Source organism: Lonchura striata, chromosome 4 (assembly GCF_050655825.1).
Source record: "Lonchura striata isolate lonStrDom1 chromosome 4, ASM5065582v1, whole genome shotgun sequence".
Classification (NCBI taxonomy): Eukaryota; Metazoa; Chordata; class Aves; order Passeriformes; family Estrildidae; genus Lonchura; species Lonchura striata.
In genome coordinates this window covers 64,568,085-64,589,882 of record NC_140706.1, presented here as the reverse complement: position 1 = coordinate 64,589,882, position 21,798 = coordinate 64,568,085, and the positions used below count along the sequence as shown (strand labels likewise).

The window sequence follows — 21,798 nt, the reverse complement described above, 5'->3', positions numbered from 1 at the left end:
GGAGCTGACACAGCTGCAAAAGGCTGGCTCTCCATCACCTACCTTCATGGAGAAAGTACATCAGGGCCACATTTAACAACCACAGAAATAATCAGAAATGCATCCACTAATTTTCCTTCCATGGGCTGAAATATGGAAAATCTACCTACCTACCTGCCAGTGATGTCTTCAGCCAGTCACAGTGTTGGAGGTTAGGATTTATCCTTTTATTTTTTCTTTGTCTCAGGGAATTTTCTCACATTTGTTACCTATAATTTGTAATGACACTTAAGAGACAAAAGATGTGGCTAGGAGGAGGAGGGAGAAAGGTGCAGTTTGCTAGTGTGGTTGTGGTGCCAGGCTAATGCTGCAGGAAGGATTCGCTGCCAGTGAATGTGTATGTGTGTGTGTGTACACATACATATGTATATTCTATAAATAAGTGTTATTCCTTTTCCCATATCTTTCCCTGAAAGTCCCATAATTTCAAAGCTATAATAATTTGGAGGGTAGGAGATCATATTTTCCATTCCAAGGGAGGTTTCTGCCTTTCTTGCAGACACCTTTCTTTCAAACCTAGACCCAGAGGCAGCAAGAAACACTGCTGCCAGAACCAAAATCAAGACAAAGGTCAGACTATGCAACAGACTTGAAATACAGACAATCGGAGGGCCAAAGGCCATCTACTGATTCAAATAGGTCTTTCTTTGCCTCTGAAATGATTCCAAGCTTACCCGTTGTAGTGCTTTGATGTGTTACCTTCTCTTCACATCACTTCTCTTCACCTCCTCTCCCCTCCTCTCTCCTCCCACATGCATAGACAGGCCATACATGTTCAACATATCTATGTGCAAGATCCTAAAGGCTTCTGACAACACAATTCTCACACTGTTGTAGCAGTGTGTCTTTATCCTTCTCCAGTTTTCCTGTTTTCTCCAACTTCTATGTCCAGCTACGCATTTCCCTTCTTACCCCCCTACCTTGTCTCCATCTTATCTCCTCCCCTGGAAGCATCTCCCCACTCCTTATTTTTGCTCCCAGCCCAGAATAAACACAAAAGGTTGGATCTGCCACCTCTAACAGACCCAATTAAGGACCAGCTTCCCTGTAGCATCTGCCTGAGCACAGGCCTCTCCTCAGAGCGCAGGGAGCTTTGGTAGCCCGCCTTGCTGGAGAAAGGGGCACCATGGCAGAAGGTGGTGGAGCATGTCCCATCGAGCAGCTCATTACAGCAGCCTGGGCTCTGCTGCACAGAGACAGCTGCTGGGGCTGCCTGGGATGCTGGGATTCACTGGCTGCCAAACCTGCTGGAGCAAGTGGGGCATCCTGGGATGGGCCATGCCCCGTCTGTTACTGCTGAGGTCTAACACTTTTAACTCCACCAGGTGCTTCGTTGCTGCCATACGGAAAATCCAGGGCTGATTCAGGCCTGCTTTCATGCAGCTTCCCTCCCCTCCATGGAAGATTGCTCACTGAGGCGCAAAAGTGGGGCAAGACATGATCCATATACACCAGGTATATGACTCATATAACCATCTTTTATTTGTTTGGTTGGTTTTTTGTTTTGTTTTGTTTGTTCTTGTTTTGTTTCTTTTTCTTTAAAAGCAACATCAGGTATTCTTCTATGTTTTCAGACTCTGTACAGGTCTTAAAAGGAAATAAGCAATGCTTAATGTACAAAGTAAAACCAGAAAACTAGAAAAATTGGAATAAAATGGAGCAAGTTGCTGTCAGGGATACAGTACAAATTAGTAATTAGATGTCATCTGAAGTGCAATATCACTGCAGTAAGGATGAGTCAAGGAAAGAAATAAAAATACTCTATTTTAAACAAACAGTATATATATATATATATATATATATATATTTATATGTATATATTTTACAGGCAGTAGACCCAGTGATATCTGTAGAATTGTAAAAACATATTTACAAATGACTTTTTTAAAAACATTACATATACATCAGCACCATAGTAAGAAAGAAAACAAAAACCCCAATCAACCCAAATCTAATAAAATCTGTTCTCTAGTACTTGATCCCAGTATGGAGTATTTGGAGGAAGCTTTACAAAGATAACAGAGACTCGTCTTGACCACCATTTATCATCAAGGCCCGTGTTTCCCTGATGCACACCGGTTTGCATTGGCTGCTGTGTGGTGGATGTGTGTTTCTAAATTCCCCTTTCCCACCTCTGTGTTGAGAGGTGAGCCCTGATCGCTCTCACCCGAGGCATGGGTGCTGTGCTGTCCCCAGCACCGTCCCCTGCCCAGCAGGGTGGCTGCCCCCACCCTGTCACAGCTCTGTCACACATGTGTGTGCCCCATGCTCACACTGACACACATGGAGGCACAGCACCCCGGTCCCTTCCGGGTACTTCTCCCAGTGTTTGCCTATCCCTTCCATTCTGACCAAGAGATGCTGACCCACAGGATGAACCAAAAACTTTGGGTGGTCCTCCCTTTCACTGAATTAGGGTCCAACTTGGCTCCTACTCATTCTCATCATCCTCAGCAGGAGCTGGAATTGGCCCTTGTGCTGTATTTTAAAAAGGGGTCAGCTAAAAGAGATGCAATTAAAGCCATTTTTAAAAAATGTAGCAGTCAGGGCAGGTTGGATTGATGGCTCACCTTTAGCACATTAAAAATGCAGCTTGTCCAGCTGCACTGCAGCATTTAGAACAGGTAATCCCCCCCACTAAGCAAGCCCAGCAAGGGAAATTGCCCAAAAGGGAGCCTCAATGGTGCACTGAGATGGTTACAAACTCATTTGCTCTTCCTCTTTAGTGTGATGCATGTCTGTGCTCCACGGGGAAAGACAGGACATGAAACTGCCAAGTGCCAAGGCTCTCAGCCTCCATGGAATCCAGGGGCATGTCTGGGCCCAGGGAGAACTGCACAAAAGGAGGTGATCAGGAGTTAGGGAATTGGGACTGGCACTAGAACACTGCTGCAGAGCACGACTTGTGGCTCTCAGAGGCCAGTGCTAGGTCAGAGGGTGCTAAAGCTCTGGACTGTGGGTCATGTTAATATTTTTTATACGCACAACTATATAACCTGATAAGCAGCTCTCAGCTGAAAACACTGATAAGAGGTAATAGGTTCCAGAAAACAGCCTCCAACTACAATTTGGGAACCCTGCTGTATACACTCAGAATGCCTGGTGCCTTCAGTGTTGTGTGAGATCTATCACAGCTTCATCACACGGCTGCTCAGCGCTGGTCCAAAAAGTGGAGATAGTGATACATCCCTATTATCTAAAACCTTATTTGGGCAGATTCCATGTTTGTAATATCAATTATTTTATCCACTTAGGCATGTTCTTTATGGTAGTCCTTCACTGACTCCTGTTCTTCAAATACTGCAGTGAATTTTATTCCAGCAATCCAGAGAGATTAGACCAAACATCTGTTTAAAACTGAACATATCACATCGAGATCCCAGACATCCTGGGGTAATACCACATAGCAAACCTGGGCTTTTCAAGAGGGGAGGAGAAAGTCTTCCTGTGTGCCAAACCCTCACTGTATGTTTTCTCATGCCTGTTTTCTCCTCCTTTGCCTGGCAGCTTTGTGGCTTGCCTGAAAAAAAAGTTCAGCCAGCTCAGCTTGCTTTGCACTGAAGGAACAGGAGGGGAAGGGAATGAACTGAGAACACCCTGGGGAGGAAGGAAAGGGAGGGACCAGCTGAGGAGCTCTGCTAATGTCTCTTGGTACCTCTCAGCCCTTCAACACCCCATGCAGCTGGGCCGTGCCAAGTGCTCTGACTTGCGAAGCACTATTTCAAGTCTCAAGGGAACTAAGCAGTTTATTAAGTTAACCCACCACTAGGCTGCCTCCAGCAGCAGTCACATAATCAATCTGCCTTCACAACACTGCTAAATTTATGTTCTTCTGCACTTGTAGTTGGGGTTTATCACTCTGCAGTGAAAACAGTGACCTCTCTGTGATTGTTTAAGTTTGTCATGTGAGTGTTGTGCATTCCCTTAGGACAGCCCCATTGGCCTGGCTATGGCTCTCCGAGACCTGCTTGCCCCTGGATGTCGGGTTAAGCCCATTTCTGACCAGGACCTGTGCAATCGCTCCTGAATATCTGTAGGCTTTGCTCCCAGCTCTTCCATCTGCTTCCCTGAAAGCTGCAATGTGCACAGTCATATGAGGTGGGAGATAGAGAAACCACCCCTCACCACTGTGCAATGAAGCCTTGCTTTAAGTGGGGGGAGAATGAATCTTCCCAGCCAGATGCATCAGCTGGCTTTTCCAGTTTCTCCATTCTGCCTCACACATGCACACACTGAGTGGGTGCTGCCACGCAACAGAGATTGCTTGGTGACAGTTTTGGGATGCTGATGTTTTCATCGTCCCCTGAATCTTCCGAAGTTGGCTACAGATCAGCTCGGTTTGCACAACTGAAAATAAAAGAAAACAAAATAACCCCAAACCAACACAAACAAAAACCAACAATCCAGGGATGAGGAAAACATCTGACTCCCTCTTTGCTTGTTCAAATGTAACAAAACATAACCAAAGCTCCAGACTATACGATCCCATTCACTGGGGGTTTCCAAACAACTCATCGAGTTCTTGAATCCACTCATCCCCTGGTCCGCTCTTAATAATGGAGTCCACAAGGTCTGTGCCCTCTGCTAAACTGGAGAATGACCCCCCTGCTCCTCCATTACTGTAGTTGTAAGATATGTCCTGAGTGGGATTCCTCTCATAGGCCTGACCTTGGCTGCTCTGAGCAAAGGTACCACCTGGCATTTGCTGCGTTGGGGGCTGATTGAAGCCTGACATGGCAGGGACCCCTTGGCTTATTCCTGGCATCACCATCGGTCTGGCCTGGCCGGCTGCCTGTTGCCCAGGGAGTGGTTGCAGCAGCTGTCTCCCCAGTGCTGGGTTCACGGCTCTCACTGTCCCGCTTGTGTCCACAACTGTCTGATTGAGCCCCTGTGGGAAGTGCTGCTTGGACAGCCGTGGCTGCCCAGATGGCATCGCGTATGTGGTGCCGTTGTTGAAGGGCCCCATTTCACCACTAGTCCTTCCAGGTATGCCTTGCAAGCCTCGCTGCTGCCAGTTTTGTGTTCCTTGAGGGACAGTCCCCATCAGGTTTTGAAGTCGTGGCGCTTGTGGCCTTGGCAACACCTGGCCCACAGGTCCTTTCATTTGCTGCTGATGCTGGGGAAGAGCAGAGTTTACCAGCATGTTCTGACCAAAATTGCCAACCATTCCCACTGCTTGTCCAGAGGCAGGCTGCCTTGTTCCCTGGCCCGTGCTTTGTGCCATGTTCATGCCACTTTGGTTTGGGTGCTGCAACATTTGGCTGATCCCTGTGCTCATGCTGTACATTCCTGGCTGGCTGGATGAGGCGTTGCTGTAAGGAGTCATTCCCATATCAGCCTGGCCCGCAGCGGTGAGCAGCGTGCTCGAGGTCTGGGAGGGACCCATGGCCATCATGCTCGCATTCTGGGCCATCATTCGGGATGTTCTCATGCTCTGGAGCACTACCTGGTTTCTCAGAGCTACTATATCCTGGGGTGAACCTGCACCAAAAAGGGAGGAAAGTAAGAAAAAGCCCACGACCCTGTAAATCTTAATTAACACACTTTTCCCTAAGAGAGAATCTGTAAGAGCATCCTCAGCAGCACTTATCTTCTTCAGCTACACCTAATTCAGCTTCTAGCAAGCAAATAGAAAAACTTCCACTGGTCTTCATTAGCAGCAAAGCAGCTGAACTTCAGTTTATCATTTGAAGCTCTCCTTTAAATATCTCCATTGTCTTTCAAAAGTAAGCCTTGAAAATGGAAATGTCAGTCTCAGAAGGCCAATCAATTCTTTTAATAGCTCAGGAGGCATTAATGAATGGATTTTCTATAGCATTGCTACTGAATAATTCTATAGAAAGAAAAAAAATCAAGTTTTTGTGGACATTTAAAGCAGGGAGAGTGTATTAGTGAATCAATACTATAAGCACATTTTACTTCACCTTAGGCCAGTGATAGGAACCTAGAAAATCCTAGCCTTGTTAAATTGCACACTGTGACAGGTAACTTAACCGTGCTTGTGTCTTACTTTCAGGGGTGGGGGGAGCTATTGATTTCTGGGAAGCCATTATGTTTCTATATTTGCTATCTTTAAATAAAGACATTTACCTGGGGCTCAGATTATGCCATGGGTTCATTGTGGATTTGAGTCACTACCAAATGCAACAGTCAGATTTGAGTCACTAACTAAATAGTCAAACTATTCAGATTTGAGTCACTGACTAAATACAACATGGCAGGTGAAGCCCAGAGTGTACGAGGCACACAGTTGCTCCAGGCTCAAATGCTATTAAATGTCAGGTGTAAATATAAAATCATTGCTTAAGAGTTCAGAGCTGTACAACAGAATCTGAATGTTCTTAAGTCAGCCCCTACTTGTTGTCCCTCAGCGGCAGACAACATCCCTGAACACCCATGGGGAGTGGAGACACTGGTCCCTGTTATTGACGTTGGCTTGGTTTCCATGAGAAACAGGTGGATAAAGGAAGCAACATTTCTGTCCATGTAATTCTATTACAGAGGATGGCTACAACTTCATTTTCTGCAGCACACAAGCTTCTGGTGGGTGCTCTTAGCTCCAGCACACTGCTAAATTAAACATTTTGTAGCATGAAGTGAGACCACTGGAACAGGCCACATATAGTGGTAGCTTTTACTTTATTCATGCTATCAGACTGCTTTCTTAATGATTGGCACTGGGGTTCCCTTGATTTTTCTTAAGATCAGCTCTTTTCATGATTAGAAAGTCTTTTTATGATGACTCCGGTAAGTGCTTAAGATACAGATAATTTTAAAATCTTAATGCATCTTCAGCTATTTTTTAATTGAAAATGGCAGTTGAAAAGCTCCAAAGGAGTCGCTAACAGCAAGTGGTTCACTTTTGTTAAAGTGGTTAAGTGGTACTACTTTTGTTAACTCCTGTACATGGCGTAAGTGACAGGAGATCAGACAAGGAGTAGTTAAAAGAGAGATGCAGCAGATTTCAAGGTTTTAGGCCACCTTCTGGTCTCATTTACACATAACCTACTGCACTGGATTACATGACTGAAAAGGAAAAAATGGTGAACTACTTAAATTAGTTCATTTATGCAAATGAATTCCTTGCTCTGTTAGATTAGCCTAAACTCTTCTCCCATTATTTTAAATAATACATACAAAAGTAGTGTTTCAAAGAAGCATGAATGCAGAGAATGTGTGTGCATCTCAGTGGATGGCTGTGCACACACACTTCTTGATTTTGGAAATGAATTATTGGGGGAAAAATTAATTTCATACAGAACTTGCGGTGCCAAAGAAAAAAATGAGGAGGTGATTAGAAAAAGCCACCCTGATATATGCCAGCAGATGTGCCTGCCTGTTCACATCCTGGGAACCAGAATGGCAATGTGAAATGTCCAGAACTGACTCCCTTGTTTTCTGTTGCATCTACATGATATTATAATGAATATACAGCATAAGTGTGTCTATATAGAAATCATGGTTAATGAAGACATTCAGCTGATGCTTTTCACTTAAAAAGCTCAGAATTAACTTCTTTTCCTAAGTGAAAATGAGTGCACTTACAGTCTTCAGTTACCTGAGAGCATATCAAAATAATACTTGTACTTTATTTGAGGTAATTGAAAAAAATCTCTATTTACATCTCAGATAGTTTACTGTGTTTCCCACACTTGACATTTAGCAGTCCCTTTTCCAGGTAAAGGTGACTCCTGTTTTTAATTCTCTGCTTTATCGAATGAGATAAAAGTGGGATATGAAAGAGGGGCAAAACCAAGATACAGTCAGAAATGCTAGCAGGAAAAAAAACTCATAAGAGTATAGGTAACAGGATAAATCCATGAATGAGTCCATGACATCTGGATGTCAAAGAGGCAAAATAAATGTTAAAAAAAAAAAAAAAAAGAAAAAGGGGAAAAAAAAAGGGGATAAAAGAAAAAAAAAAGAAAAAGCAAGCAGTGTTCACTGAAGAGAGCAGTAAGGAAAATATAAACTTAACTGAATATGAAACTTGGACATTACTCTTTGGTAAAATATGTGGTGTGTGCAACAGGCTGTATTCCTCTTCTGCTGCACTGCTTAAAACCTAGTAATCACAAACTGCACAAGCTTTCATACATTTGCTACCTTTAGGGCATTGACTCCAAAACAGGAAAAACAATTTGACTTTTACCTTGGAATTGATTGACCTGTTGCATGGGATATGGGCTCCGCTGTTGATGCAGATGCTGCCGAGGCAAATGTGACTGCTGCTGCATCTGCTGAAAATGAAGGACAGAAAGAAAGCAGAAGAGAAAGAGATTATTAATTAATTAATGGGCTGGTGGCAAAACTGCAGAACTTGCAGTGGTTTTTATCTGGTGAGGTGTTCTGAAGAGACAGGCAGAGTCATCTGGAGAGTCCTCCTCAGAGCACTTGAGCTACTCAGCACTCAGACTCTTTTTGGCTCAAAAAGGAACATGCGTTGAGGCCAACATCATTGCTCCTTACTTACATCCATTTCATCCTGACCTCTACATCATGAGCTTAACTGTCTTCAGGCAGAAAGGAGAGGGAGGGATGTGAACTAACTTTGCTCACCTAGGTCTAAGGGCAACTGTAGCCACACACACACACTTTTGCTCCCTCAGTCCTTCCAAGGTCCAGAGGTTTGTGTTCATGGTGCCTGCATTTATAACACTCAGCTGCAAGGATTACTGCATCCTGACCCAAGCACTGCAGCCTTGGAACATTCCTGAGCCAAACCAGAAATGGATTACTAAGGCACATTTCCTCTTGTGCTTCAGTGAACGATATTTGAGGAGTGGTGACTGCAAAATGCTCCCTTGATCCAGACCATGTTGATCCTCTGTGGTTGTTTTCTACCAATACTTGTGAATATTTTAAAACAGAATCAAAGGCTGATTATAAAAATAGAGTTTTCAGATGCTATGGTTTACTCAACTAGGGGCTGAAAGGGCATGTCTGGGAGCATCACCTGCAGCTGTACAAACACCGTGTCCAAAATCTATGATGTGTAACAAAGGTATGAGAATGGCAGAGATAGGAAAGAGGAAGTACTAATCCCTGCATTCATAAGGATGTGTTACTATCAAAAAGAAAGAGGGACTCTTATTAGGCACAAACTACCCCAAAGCTAAGAGCCTGAGGACTGTGACTTTACCGTTTTTCATCTCTGGAAAGTGTGTCAGCACACTTGACAGCCTCAGCTTGGTGGCCTTTTAACACTTTTAGGATTGCCTTCAGCATCCAAGTCACTTACTGGCTCTTGGCTTTATGCATGTGAATTGGCCCAATCCATGGGATGCATTATTGCATCCTCATTCTCACACACCTGTTCACGCTTGAATCAGTTCAGGCATCTTTAGCCTAAATATTCCTGTGAGCATCCTTCCTGTTCACTGAGAGTAAATTTTTCTGTTTCTCAGGAGCAATAAGAGAAAGGGGGGATGCAATTTGTATTTTTGTGGTTACATAGCATGCATGTGTTCTAACACAAATTAAAGTGGATGGTTTTAAGCTGTCTTTCCTTAGCAAGAGAGGAGAAGCCAAGCTTAAATCAACTGCTGACCTACCAGAGCGTTATCTAAGTAACATTAGGGGGCTGCAACTTTAAACTTGGGTATGATCTTGTAGAAACTCAACAGTGTGACTTTCCACTGGCTTTTTCTTAGGCTGTTTTAAAACTACACCTGAATTAAGCACACACCACTGTTCAGACTGCATAATTTAACATCCATATTGCAAAGCCCAGGAGTTCAGGAACCCAGGTTATAGCTCCAATGCAGCTCTTCCACATTGCCACTGCCAGAGGTTATTTTACTGTTTTCCCACTTCAGTCTCTGGCTCTCCCCTTGCTGCTGTCTCTCCCTTGTATAACCTAATTGCTCCTACTGGCACTCAATAAACTGGACTAAGGAATTGGTCTGGGTAAATAGTAACATTTTTCTTTGCTAAGTCTTCTTTTAACTCACGTCCATTCTTTGTCCCAGATCACTGTGCAGCTCTGCACAGATTTTGCCAATGCAAGACCACAATTAGAGCTAGGGGAGAGGACCTGTGACTATAACTGCAGCCGAGTCTGTGTCTGCTGGACTAAATGCCCCATTAGATGCCAGGTTAAGAGCTAACTTTTCCAGTGCCTAAAATCCAACATGACTATCAAGCGCACCATTGGAAAAGCAAGTAATATTTGCCAAGCTAATGGTAGAACGATACAGTTGCCTCTTCTTTGACAACCACTGCTGAAATACCATGACAGGACTGACAGAGAGTTCTGTAAGAACTACAAAAAAAGGAATCTAAAGGAAGCACTGTCTGTAGTGCTCATGCTCATCCCAGCCTGTGCTGGAGACAGATGGATACCGTACCTGCTCCGCCAAGATCTGCTGCTGCTGCTGCTGCTGCTGCCTCTGCTCTCGGAGAAACTGCTGTTTCTGCTGCTCCATCACATGGAGCTGCGCTCTCTGCTCCATCAGCATCTGCTTCATGATGGCTGCCTGGGGCTGGCTACCAAGGAAGTGTCCCCCGGAGCTGGAGCCTGTGGCTATGCTGCTGGAGCCTGCCGGGACAGAAGGCTGCATGGGCCCTGTGGTCCGTGACAATCCCACCTGGTGCTCCTGTGCAAAGAGAGAGGGAATGCCTTGTTACTGGGTATTCCACAGGCAAGGGAAGTCGCAGCTCACCAAGCAGAGGAGGCACAGAGTCTGTGGTTGAAGCCTGGAGCTTGGAGAAAGACCAAGCCATGGACTGCTCCCCACAGGGAACAGGTGCCTCTTTTCTTCTGGAATTCAAAGCCCCTCAGGTAAAGCAGGAGCACTTTATAATTAATTGTTAGTGAAATAATGAAGTTGTGAGCTAAGTTTTTTCATGCTTCAAAGTAATGTTTTTCTAAGCTTTATCTCCGTCCTCAAGGAGATAAATATATTTTCCTTTCTGTTTTCCTCTCTTCATAGCAGCAATTTAACGTAGCCCCCTGGATTGAAGAGCCAAGGTGTTAGGTGCACACAACAAACAGCGGGAGCTGACAGCACTAATTCTTCTCCAGAACCTCAGGATTTAACTCCATTGCGTGTTTATTCAACATTATTTCCATCCTGCAGCACTGAGCCAGTGTGCGTGGCTGGAAGGAATCAGGGCAAGCGCCTTCCCTGCACACACCCCTCTCTCAGTGTTCTGAATCCAATTTGCTGCCTGTTAGTGCCGGGACAAGCACGGAGGAAAGGCGGGGAGGGCAATCCCACCGGGAGGGCAATCCCACCGGGATGGCAATCCCACACATGAGGGCAATCCCACCGGGATGGCAATCCCACACACAGGGCAATCCCACACATGAGGGCAATCCCACCGGGATGGCAATCCCACACACAGGGCAATCCCACCGGGATGGCAATCCCACACATGAGGGCAATCCCACCGGGATGGCAATCCCACACACAGGGCAATCCCACCGGGATGGCAATCCCACACACAGGGCAATCCCACACACATGGCAATCCCACACACATGGCAATCCCACACACAGGGCAATCCCACCGGGATGGCAATCCCACACACAGGGCAATCCCACACACAGGGCAATCCCACACACATGGCAATCCCACACACAGGGCAATCCCACCGGGATGGCAATCCCACACACATGGCAATCCCACACACAGGGCAATCCCGCGGCGCGCCCCGGCGGCGGGGCGGGACGCGGGCCGGGCTGAGCGCGGCGCTGCCGGCAGGCGGCGCTGCCCGCCCGGGCCCTGCCCAGCGCAGCCGCCTCCCCCGGCAGCGCTCCCGGGACGCGCCCGCGGTCCCCGAGCCGGCACCGCCCAGCCCGGGATGGCCCGAGGCCACGGCAAACGGGACTCACGACGCTGCCAGCACTCCCTAGGGCCCGCTTCGGCACCCCGCCGCCTTTGATGCCGTGTTTGAAAACCAGCGGCTGCGTGCCGGGTCCCTATCTCGGGTGTTAAGTGCTCGTAGAACCTCTAACCGATGAACAGAGGCGCCAACTTGATGGAAAGGACCTGTATCACTTTAGCATCCTTTGTTCAAAACCTGCCAGGGTGAGTTTCAGATTCGCCCGCCTCAATTTGAGTTTGAGTTTATGTCAGTCACTGTGTGATCTTGCAGCACCCACCCCAGTCAGGGAAAGGGTTAAGTTCAATGCTGGAGTGCAGCTTGGGAAATGAGGGTCAGCCTTTCTGCATGAAGGTCGGCTTTTCAAGGACCCTCCGGTGGAAAAAACAAATGCAATTTGTCCACATCTCTACTTTCCGCAGATACTCCCTGAAGGGCTCTGCTGAAAGCTGAAAGGCAGCTATCCAATATTTAGGTTCTTTCCCCTTTTAACATCTATATTGGTTTGAAAGTTCGCTCCCTGATCCTCTTTCTGCTTCTCCCCCAGGCCCATCACCCACTGCGCTTTGTACTTTACGACCTGGTCAAGCACGGTCCCTGCAGCATCCTAAGGGCCAGGGCAGCAGTGGCTGGATCTCTCCCAAGCTGGGGTCAAAGAATCACTAAGGATCCCTCAGCTGCTCCTGCACTGAACCCTTCACCCACCCCTCTCTCTGAGCTCCTGCTTACTTTGCTTTGGGGGGACACACATATTTATTGGTTGTCTTCAGGAGAGCTGATGGTAAAAGCCTTTTTCTACCACCCCCTGGCCCTCCCCCGGCTTCTGATGAAGTCATCAAGCAACCAATTGCATAACTGATGCACAGGACTATCCTGTGTTATACTGGGATAACAGCCAACTGCTTCCATTTATAGACAAAAGCAAGGAAGGCCATGCTGCCAGATAATGGAGCCTTTGCTGCAGCCACTCCAAGATGAAGAAAAAGGAGGGGAAAAAACCCAGGAGCTGAAGGGCATGCAGTGACATCCCTTGGAGCTTCCTCTGCGAGCTTCAGTGCACAGCTGCCTTTGGGGCTGCAGCCCAAATCCTCACTGAATTGCCTTTAAAAAAAAAAAATCTTCCTACAGAACTCCTGTCCTGTCCTCATGCACATATGGGTATAGCTGAGGGACACGGTACCCCATGCAGAAAGCACTCCATTTTCTGATGAATTATGTTATAAATTAATTCTGGAGTTTTAAAAGGAAGAAAGTTTTGAAAGGAGCCCCACCAGCTGACGTGAGCCCAGTGAACTGTGCAGCAGCTGAAGGAAATACAAAAATTAGCACACAGGTGTCACTTCCAGTGTTGCATGTTTACTCATTTCAAGGTACATCGTGAAAACTTCCTGTTTCTGTTAAAGTCAGGCCTTCTTCATTTAGACCACCCTCCTGCCTAGAACATTTCTTCTCCTTTCCTTTTGTTTCATGGCAAAAGCTCTTCCCAGCTGATGATGAAAGGCCCTTCTGAGATCACTGGGAGCAGCCCTGGGTTGTGTGTCCTGAAAATAAGAGCACAGCCCAGGCAAAAAGTGTCTGCTCCCTAGCACCTGGGAGCAGAGTTCTTTCTCCAGAGCTTTAGCTCTGCAGCCTGGCACTGCTGCAGTTGACCTCCGAGGGCAGTGTGTGGAGGTGACACCTGGCTATGGGCCATGAGGCAGGGAACTGGGGATGGAGGAAGCAACACTGGACTCTACACGGCTGCCTCTTACAAGCCATGGCAGCCCCAGACCCAGATGCAGTCTCACCCCAGGAGCTGAACACCAAATCAAGCAACTCAGGCTAAGTGCAGCACTTTCACTGTTACAGAGCTTAAAAACCAAACTAAATGCAAGCTTCACTGACAACCCTCTTTGCTCCTGCTCTACCTGACTGTTCTCTCACCCTCCTATTGCACCCTGAGTCTTTCTGCCCCTAGACTTCCTGCTCCTCCTCCTCCTCATTCCTTGCTATCCCTTTCTCCTTCCTACATCCTCTGCCCAGCCTCTGCATTTTCCTTTCTCCACCAACTGGCACTGCTGTCTCTTGCTTCACTCTCCAGACACCCCCATCAGTACCCAGCCTGTAGCTGCATCTCACCCATGTTGTTGTCCCCAGTGGCCCAATGCACACAGCTTGGCTCACCCTCTGACTCCCAGGGATCCGCAGAAGCAAGGGGACTGCCCAGCTCTTTCCCCCAGGCCCCTGTGCCCATGTGTACACGTGTGTACGGGGGTGCTCTGTGGGCAAGTAGTCCCTGAAGAGAGTGACAAGGTGCCCTGGAAGGGGAAACAGATTGTGTTCTCAGGTTGTGATATCTGGGAAAATGGTACAATGGGATTTCTCGTTTTTCACTCTGGTTCTTTTCAACACCACCCAAAGCCACTGTGTGATGCTCTCATGCTGCAAACAGCTCTCTCCTGCTTACAGTGGCTCGAGCAGAGTCACAGGCATTCCAGTCAGGAACAGTGGTGCTGCAGCTCTGCTGCAGGGTCCTCACCGAGGGACAGGTGAAGCCAAGAGCTGGTTACATAAAGGGAGGATGGTGCCAAGGCCCCTCAGCTGTGACAAAGAGCAAGTTCAAGCACAGGCTGGCCCTACCTCAGCCTCCCGGGAGCCCTTCTGCCCCTGCAGCCTCAGCTGTCCATTTTTAAGGCAGCCCAGGACAGAATTAAGAGCTCAGCCCCTATGAACAAAAGCAGGTATTGCAGGAGCCAAAGAGCTGCCTGTTCACAGAGCCAAAAAGCAGCCACTGTTTATAAATGGTCAGCAGAACACACCTGGACAGGTTTGTAGGTTTGGACAGGTACAGGGCACCATGTAAGATGAACTTATACTGGGATCTGACTGCTTACTTAATGCCTCTGTGGGAGTTGCCTCCTGTGGATAATCTAATTCTTAGTTAAGCAACAGGAAGATAAATCCTGTGTCCTCCCAGTGTATTTCCAGGGCTCTACTGGAGTGATGGAATACTCTCCAGGAGCTCAGAGTAACACATGTGATATGTACAGTTATGCACAGTAAAGGGATAACAAAGGGGAGTGGAAACAAGATTTTCCTCTTTGTCTCAGATCTTACGTGCCTCTTCCTTATCATGCAGTGATTTATTCCTTCCACATGTCATTCAATCCCCCAACTGCAGCTAAAAGCAGTCACAATTTCCTTTCAGAACAAGCAGAACAACCACCAGCTGAAGCCCCAGGCACCAGACAGGGACACCCAAGCCTGCCTCTATATATATTTGGAGGAGCCAACTCTGCTCCTGCTGAAGGCCAGGGGGCAAAGTGGCACCTCAGGGAAAAGGGGGCTGTTCCAGACAACTACTGGCAGAAATCAACAGAGGATGGGTATTCCATGTCTGGGAGCAAAGCATAGCCCAACAAGCTGTGAGAAATACCAACTGGAAAGCACAGTTGTGGATGTGTAAAACAGACAAACATAATTTTTTGTGCCGTTCATGTGAGCGAATGGATATTGAATATAGAAAGCAAATAGAAGCCAGGAGGTAGCTTACCCTGCACACTGCATCAGAAAAATGACACCAGAAAAATGTATACAATCAGACATCTACATTTTAGAGTCAGAGCAGAAAGAGTAGACAAAAAAATGATTTGTGGCAGAAAATGCCTGCCAGCGAGTAACTTAAAGAGCTCAATCCATTTAGCTTACCACAAAAAGAACAGAGAGATGCTTTGACCATGGTGGATAAAAATACCTTCATGAGGAAAGAAATTCCTTAAAGAGCTCTTTTATCCAGCAAAGAAGGCAAAACCAGATACAAGGACTGAAAGCTGAAGACAGATTTAAATCAGAAAGAAGAATCCCATTTTTACCCTCCAATTCTATTACCCATCAGAAATGGCAGATCTCCACAACGGGATGTCTTCAAGGATGTATGCCTTTCTGGATAAACACAACACTAGTGCAATGGAATGGGTGTGATGTGCAAGGTGATGTACAGTGCTGATGAACAGAGCTGTCTGCCCTCACCTCTGCACAGCCCTGAGCTGCTGCTGGGGACACAGGCACTGCCTGCGTGTCTGTGTGTGTGTGTGGCTGTCTGTTAAGAAGGGGGAATCTCCAACCTATTACTGGGATCAAAAATATTACTCCATTTCCATACACTAGGGTCACAGTAAAACATCATCTCTACCCAGTGTTTTCAGAGCAGCCTGAAAGCACATTCCTATACTCCCTCAGAAATATTTCTATTTAATTCCTTGTAATGTTGTGACTTACTGTGTCTTGCAGGGATCTTAATCCTCTCTCTAAGTCAGACTGCCCACAGCAAAGCCACCTTTCTCAGAATGGTACCATCTGACAGACTGAGGGAATTACAAATCCAGTAATTTCAGACTTATGGGGGTGGTTTTTTCCTCAGAAAAAAACAGTGTATAGGATGAAGGGATGGAATATGCTGGTTCAAAACTGCAGCTCCAGCAGCAGGCTCAGCAGAGCAGATTGCTTCACCTATTTCCTCTGTCATCCAGCCTCAGGGAGGGGCTGCAAACCTCTCCTTTCCCCCCAGGTCCCCGGTTGCCATGGTCTTTCATACAGTATCTGAGCAAACAAGATCCCTCTGATGTTTGACACCAGACCTCTCCATGCAGCCAATTTGTTTTCTTTTCACCTCTCTTCACCTGTATCTCTCCTCCCTGTGTTTTCCATACAGTTTATTCTGCCAACAGGACAAACAGGAGCGGTTAGATTTTGGTGTATTTTTGTTTTCTTCTAAGAATTTTCCAATGTCTCCCTTTTTGGTGATGAAGTAGGTAACAAAGGGCTCTAAAAGGGACAACTGTTTTTCTAATACTGTTGAAGAGCTAAAGGTCAGCAGGAGTTCTTCTCAAAGCATGTAAGGAGAAGGGGCTTTGCTGGCACTTCCCCACACACCCACTTCTGCTCCAGCCCAGGGCTTCCACTCCACAAACCCTGAGCACATCTCATGGAATTCAGGAATGATGGATTCAGAAATGTAGCATTTCAAAAGAATGCCACTGAATTTCAACCAGCTTAATAAAACCAGACTCATTTCCTATTTTACAAATAGCAGCTCTGGTGATCTCTCCCTTCTCTCAAGAAAGAAACCTTTGCAGGGGAAATCACTCCTGCTTTCAGTTTAGATTACCCCCAGTTTCACCAGCATACCATAAGACTGTGGTATAGAGTATAAGGATATAATAGTTGTGTTTGTGCACTGAGAAGTATTCATTTATCTCAAATAACTATTATCCTTGTACTTACAAGTTTAATTGGTATTATTATTTTGGGGAGAAAAAAAAAAAGTGGATCAGCCTCAATTCAAACCAAAATGCCCTCTTTACATCCATATCTAAAAAAAAAAAAAAAAAAAAAAAAAAAAAAAAAAAGGAGAAATAACCACTGGCCTCTAGGCAAAGCTGGTGGCAGGGAGGGAAGGAGGACAAGGATTTGAAGAAACACTGAAGTGCCCAACCTTATATTCTAGGTGTATTGTGAAGGCTGTAATTACTCCACTCAAAGACTGCTGCGTGAAGCTGTGCCATCATGGCATTCCACAGTGTGTCCTACCACTCAGAATGCAAGAGGGAACCTTCAGCGACCAAAAGGCAGGAGGAAGGAGTTGAAAAGCTGGCCCATGCCAAAGCTTTTCCATGCCACATCCCTGATGCCTTCTCCCACAGCTCCCTTGGAAGCTGAGGGCTTCCATGGATACAAACCAGGCCCTCAAGAGGAGCTGTGACTTGCCATTTCAGTGCCAGCTTGGTTCAGTCTTGGTAGATTTCCTGGGACTTTAGAAACTGGTCCTGGAGAAAAACAAAGTGACAGCTGAGCTCATGGAAGCCACTGGACCCTGAAGCTGGTGCCTGATAGAAATTTTCCTGCTGCAGGTTTCAGCTCTAATCAATGCCTCCTTCAAGCCCATCCTGGAGCAGGAGGGAGGAAAGCTTATGTGAAGCATAAGGATAATCACAGCTAGAGAGCTCCTGCAAGGAGGGAGAGAAGAAAAATGGAAGATGAAAGCAAGCAAATGGTTTAAACAAACACTCACACAGGGCCAATGAAAAGGGGGAAAGAGGGAAAATGGCACAATAAAAATAAATTATGTAAGAAAAAGAAAAGCTTCTAAGCACACGCAGGGAAAAATACAGGGCTTGGAAAAAGCAGAAGTGTAAGAAAGAGATGCTCTAATGGAGCTCTATAGAAGTTAACACTCTACATTATCAGGCAGCCCCTTTCCTTCTAATGGCCTGAGCCTGTACCACATTATCACCTTGGACCCCATGGAGCTCACTGGTTGTTGAGGTATTTTGAAGAGCCTGGCTGTAGCTCATGCTTAGCAGAAGCTGCCTGAGGTCTCCTGTGGATGACTGCAGAAATTTATTTTTTACTGTAGCTGTGTTTTTTTTTTAACTTCCTCTTGGTTGTTTTGTTTGAGCATAAACAAAAGGTGTCTTTTCACACTTAAAGGTGTTTTTCAGGTCATTTTCTCTGTGCTGTGATAAATCTTTCATTTTTAGAAATTCCAACTTGGCATTTGTGTTGCTCCTCAGTAAGCAGTGTGTAATTTGCCAAGCCTGAAAGAATCCTGGCTGAGAAATAAACACAGTGGGCCATATGCTCTCTTTCCTATATGCAGAAGGCACCTTACCTCAGAAACTGGGAAGAAGCTGCAATCACCCCCATGGTGTTGCTTCTGCCGAGGCAAAAAAAAATATCCACAAAAAAATGTATGGCAAAGGCTTTCCAAAGTAGCCCTCTTCCTGCATGGCTCCAGGGACCTGTCTTGCACTGTGCCCAATTCTGTGACTGGCCTCTGGCCTGGCAGGAGTGTGGGGAGGGCTCAGGGAGCGTGTCCCTCCTGCTTGCAGTACAGCTGCACTGCCTTCCTGGGTATTTCCCAGCTTCATTCTCTTCTCCCTCACTCACACCGTGCCCTAGGAGAGAGAGATCACACACCAGCAGGGCTAGGTGAAGTGAGGACTTCCTTCTGCTCTGTGCCCATACACAGAGGGACAGTGTACCTTGGATACAGAGTCACTCAGATCCCTGCTGGACTTCAGCAGATTATCAGTGGGACTGATAAAGGTATTGGTGCTTATGAAGAATGTTCATCTGTACCTATTCATGCATAAATTCCATGATCTTCCTCTGCCTGACAGTGACTTCAAAGAGCTGGAGTAACTCCCTTGCCTTGTTTGCATGTGCTTGTCTGTGCAGCCCCTCTGGAGGTGGGAATTCCATCTCAAATCAAGAGCCAAATATTTCCATAAGGTAGCTGGCAGGCCCAAGGGAAGTGGTCCAGTTGCCTGGGAAAGCAACAGGATCTTTGCTGTGGTTTCACGTAACTAGCTGATGATAAATTGAGCTGGTTGGGATGGCACAACCAGGAGAAGGATTTCATCAGCTAGTTCTTATAACATCCTTGAATCCAAGCAATCCAGACCACCTAGTTTCAGCACTTGAAACTCTTGATTTTTCCTCCCTTTTGGATGTTGTATTTGTGTTTCCATTAGCCACCTGACCATTACTTTGACACAGTCATCTTCCTCTTACTGAAAACTGAGATAAGGCATTCTGATTTGGGCTATGCCTAGCTTGTCTTTAACCTCAACACGTCCCATTGTGTATGACTCCCTCTATTTATATGACTAAGGAAAAACTCACAATTGAATTGATTTCCTTTGCAAGGCCTAACTCAGCTTAAGTTTTAGAAGAACTGACTTTATCCGTAGAATTCCAGGTCTCTAATGCATAGCTTGCTTTGCTGATCAAGCCCTTATTAATGCTGTCTGAGGCTTTCTAGATAGCCTTGATACCTCTTAAGCCTTACATTTCCTCCTTTTTTTTTTTTCCCCTCCCTCCACAACTCTAACTCCTATGTTGCCATCTTCCTAATGCCTACTTATCTTTGCCAGCTTAACTAGCCCTCCCAGTGCAACCCCAGCTGTCTTTTTGCAGCCTTGGACTCACTTCCGAAGCCCTGCCTTCACTGGAGACAGGTCTTTGCACAGGATTGTGTTGATCTCTCCCATGAGAGCCTTGAAGCAAAACATGATCTTCCTCTACCCTCACTTCCCATCCTGCCCAGCTCTCTGCTCCTGGCCACAGAGGAGGTGGCCTCATCAGTGATCCCCAGCCCTTATTCTTGTCCTGGCAACCTCACTGGGTCCTCTCTTCTCATCTCTCTTGCCCCCATCTGCCTTCTCCTTTTTTATATCTCACTCTCCTCTTGCTCTTTCCTCTTGCTCTTTCACAAGCAAGCTCTCGTGCTTGCTCTTTGCAGCACAAACATGCTTTATCTTCATACTTAAAAAAATAATCCAAACAACCTTTGACTCCTAGTGACTCTCCAGCTCTCACTCTATCTCTTTTCACTGTCAGCTCTAAGTTTATTGAGTCTGCTGATGATGATTTATATGATTTAGACTGAATTTAGGCTCTATCTCCAACAGATTCTTTTTCAAACAGGCTTTCACATCTCTTCTGTCACAGAACCAGAATCAGAGAGTTTCTGATTTTCTTTGTCTGGCTGCAGCTCTGCACTATGCCAGGCTCTCTGTCATAGCCAGTCAGCTCCTTCTGGAAATCTGGTCCTCCTTTCCCAGTGCTCCTACTTGACTCCAACACCTTCCTCTGCTTGCTCAGGGTTACTCAGACTAGTTCATCACTGCTCACCCTCCCACCTGCTGCTGTTGTTTGGCTCTGTGTCCTCCTTGCTTGTCTCCTTTCCTTCTCCCTTGGGTCTCAGAGTGAGTTCTCCCTCTGTACACATCCAGGAACCTCCTCTGCTCCAGTGACCTGCCTCTCTGTCCCTGGCCACTTCCCGTCTGTTCTGACTGAATTCATGCCTTGCCTCTGGGATTATCTTGTGGATATCTGTCAGCTCAAGCTCAAAGCAGGCTCTCATCTTACTCCCTAGGCCTGCTGTCCTTCCTGTTCCTTCAGTCCCCATGGCCTGGCTGTCACTCAGCCCATGCCTGGTTGTTACCTGTGCTGCCATGCTCTGTGCAGTCCCACAGCCAGGCTCCCGCTGCCTCACACCCTGACACCTGCAATCTTACCCTGCTTGTAGACTGCCCAAGTTCTGCTGTCCTGCTCTTTTTTTTTTTTTTTTTTTTTTGCCAGTTATCCTGCCTTTGCCATCTCTCTCCTTGTGGCCCTCTCTCCGATTCCCTTTACTCTGGATTTCCACACCCTTCCTTCCTCTCAAATTCAGCTGCAGCATATGCCACCTCACACATCATCTCTCTTTCACTGCTGAGACTTTCTGTCACCCCATCACAACCCACTCTTTTCCACATGTTACATTTTAGCTGTAAGTGCCTTCATGCTTTCCTCCGTGCTGGATCTCATTCTTGGGAGGAGACTCTCCAAATCACACAAATCTGACCCTGAACTGTGTCCCAGTACAGTTATATTTGTAGAAGTTTCTGTCTCCACGATGTCCAGAAGTCTTCTGTTTCCTTGTGCTCCCTGGTATGTTTGTCTCCCTGCATTATCTCTTATCTTACTTTTAGGTTAGAAGTATTTGTGGGGAAGGAAACATATTTACATCCTGCATCTGAAGAGAGCCCAGAACAATGAGACTCCTAAACTGGGACTACGGCTCAGAAGTGCAAGAAATAGTGTAGCAAATCCAACTTCAATCTGCATAGAGCTAAATACACTGTTTTATATTCTGTAGGTGCGAAAACACCATTATTTCACTGTGCCCTTGCTTCACTACATCTTCTCTTAAAGAACATAATATAAGGATGAGCTATCATGTGCTGAAAAAATCAGGAAATGTTAAGTTACAGTTCCCATGGCAATTGCAACTCAGCCCCCTCCAGTGCTGTACAAAGGTTATCACCATGTACAATAAGAGGGGATGCTGAACACATGCAAAGTGACCAAATTACTGTTGTGGCAGATAACCAGAGCTTTGAA

General features: G+C 46.2%; 1 protein-coding gene across 8 annotated transcripts in view; it reads right to left on the bottom strand.

The window, feature by feature from the left end:
• Positions 1 to 1,497: 1,497 nt before the first annotated feature.
• Positions 1,498 to 21,798, bottom strand: part of MAML3 (mastermind like transcriptional coactivator 3) — a 243,629-nt gene continuing 223,328 nt past the window's right edge. For 7 of the 8 annotated variants that reach the window (XM_021526487.3, XM_085578253.1, XM_085578254.1 and 4 more), the window contains 3 exons: positions 10,389 to 10,637; positions 8,192 to 8,279; positions 1,498 to 5,520 (listed from right to left, as the gene is read on the bottom strand). In XM_021526487.3, coding sequence (XP_021382162.1) covers positions 4,529 to 5,520; positions 8,192 to 8,279; positions 10,389 to 10,637 — 1,329 coding nt within the window. In that variant the 3' untranslated portion in view covers positions 1,498 to 4,528. The remainder of the gene's footprint in view (positions 5,521 to 8,191; positions 8,280 to 10,388; positions 10,638 to 21,798) is intronic. The other variant, XM_077783030.2, reaches the window with a different exon arrangement.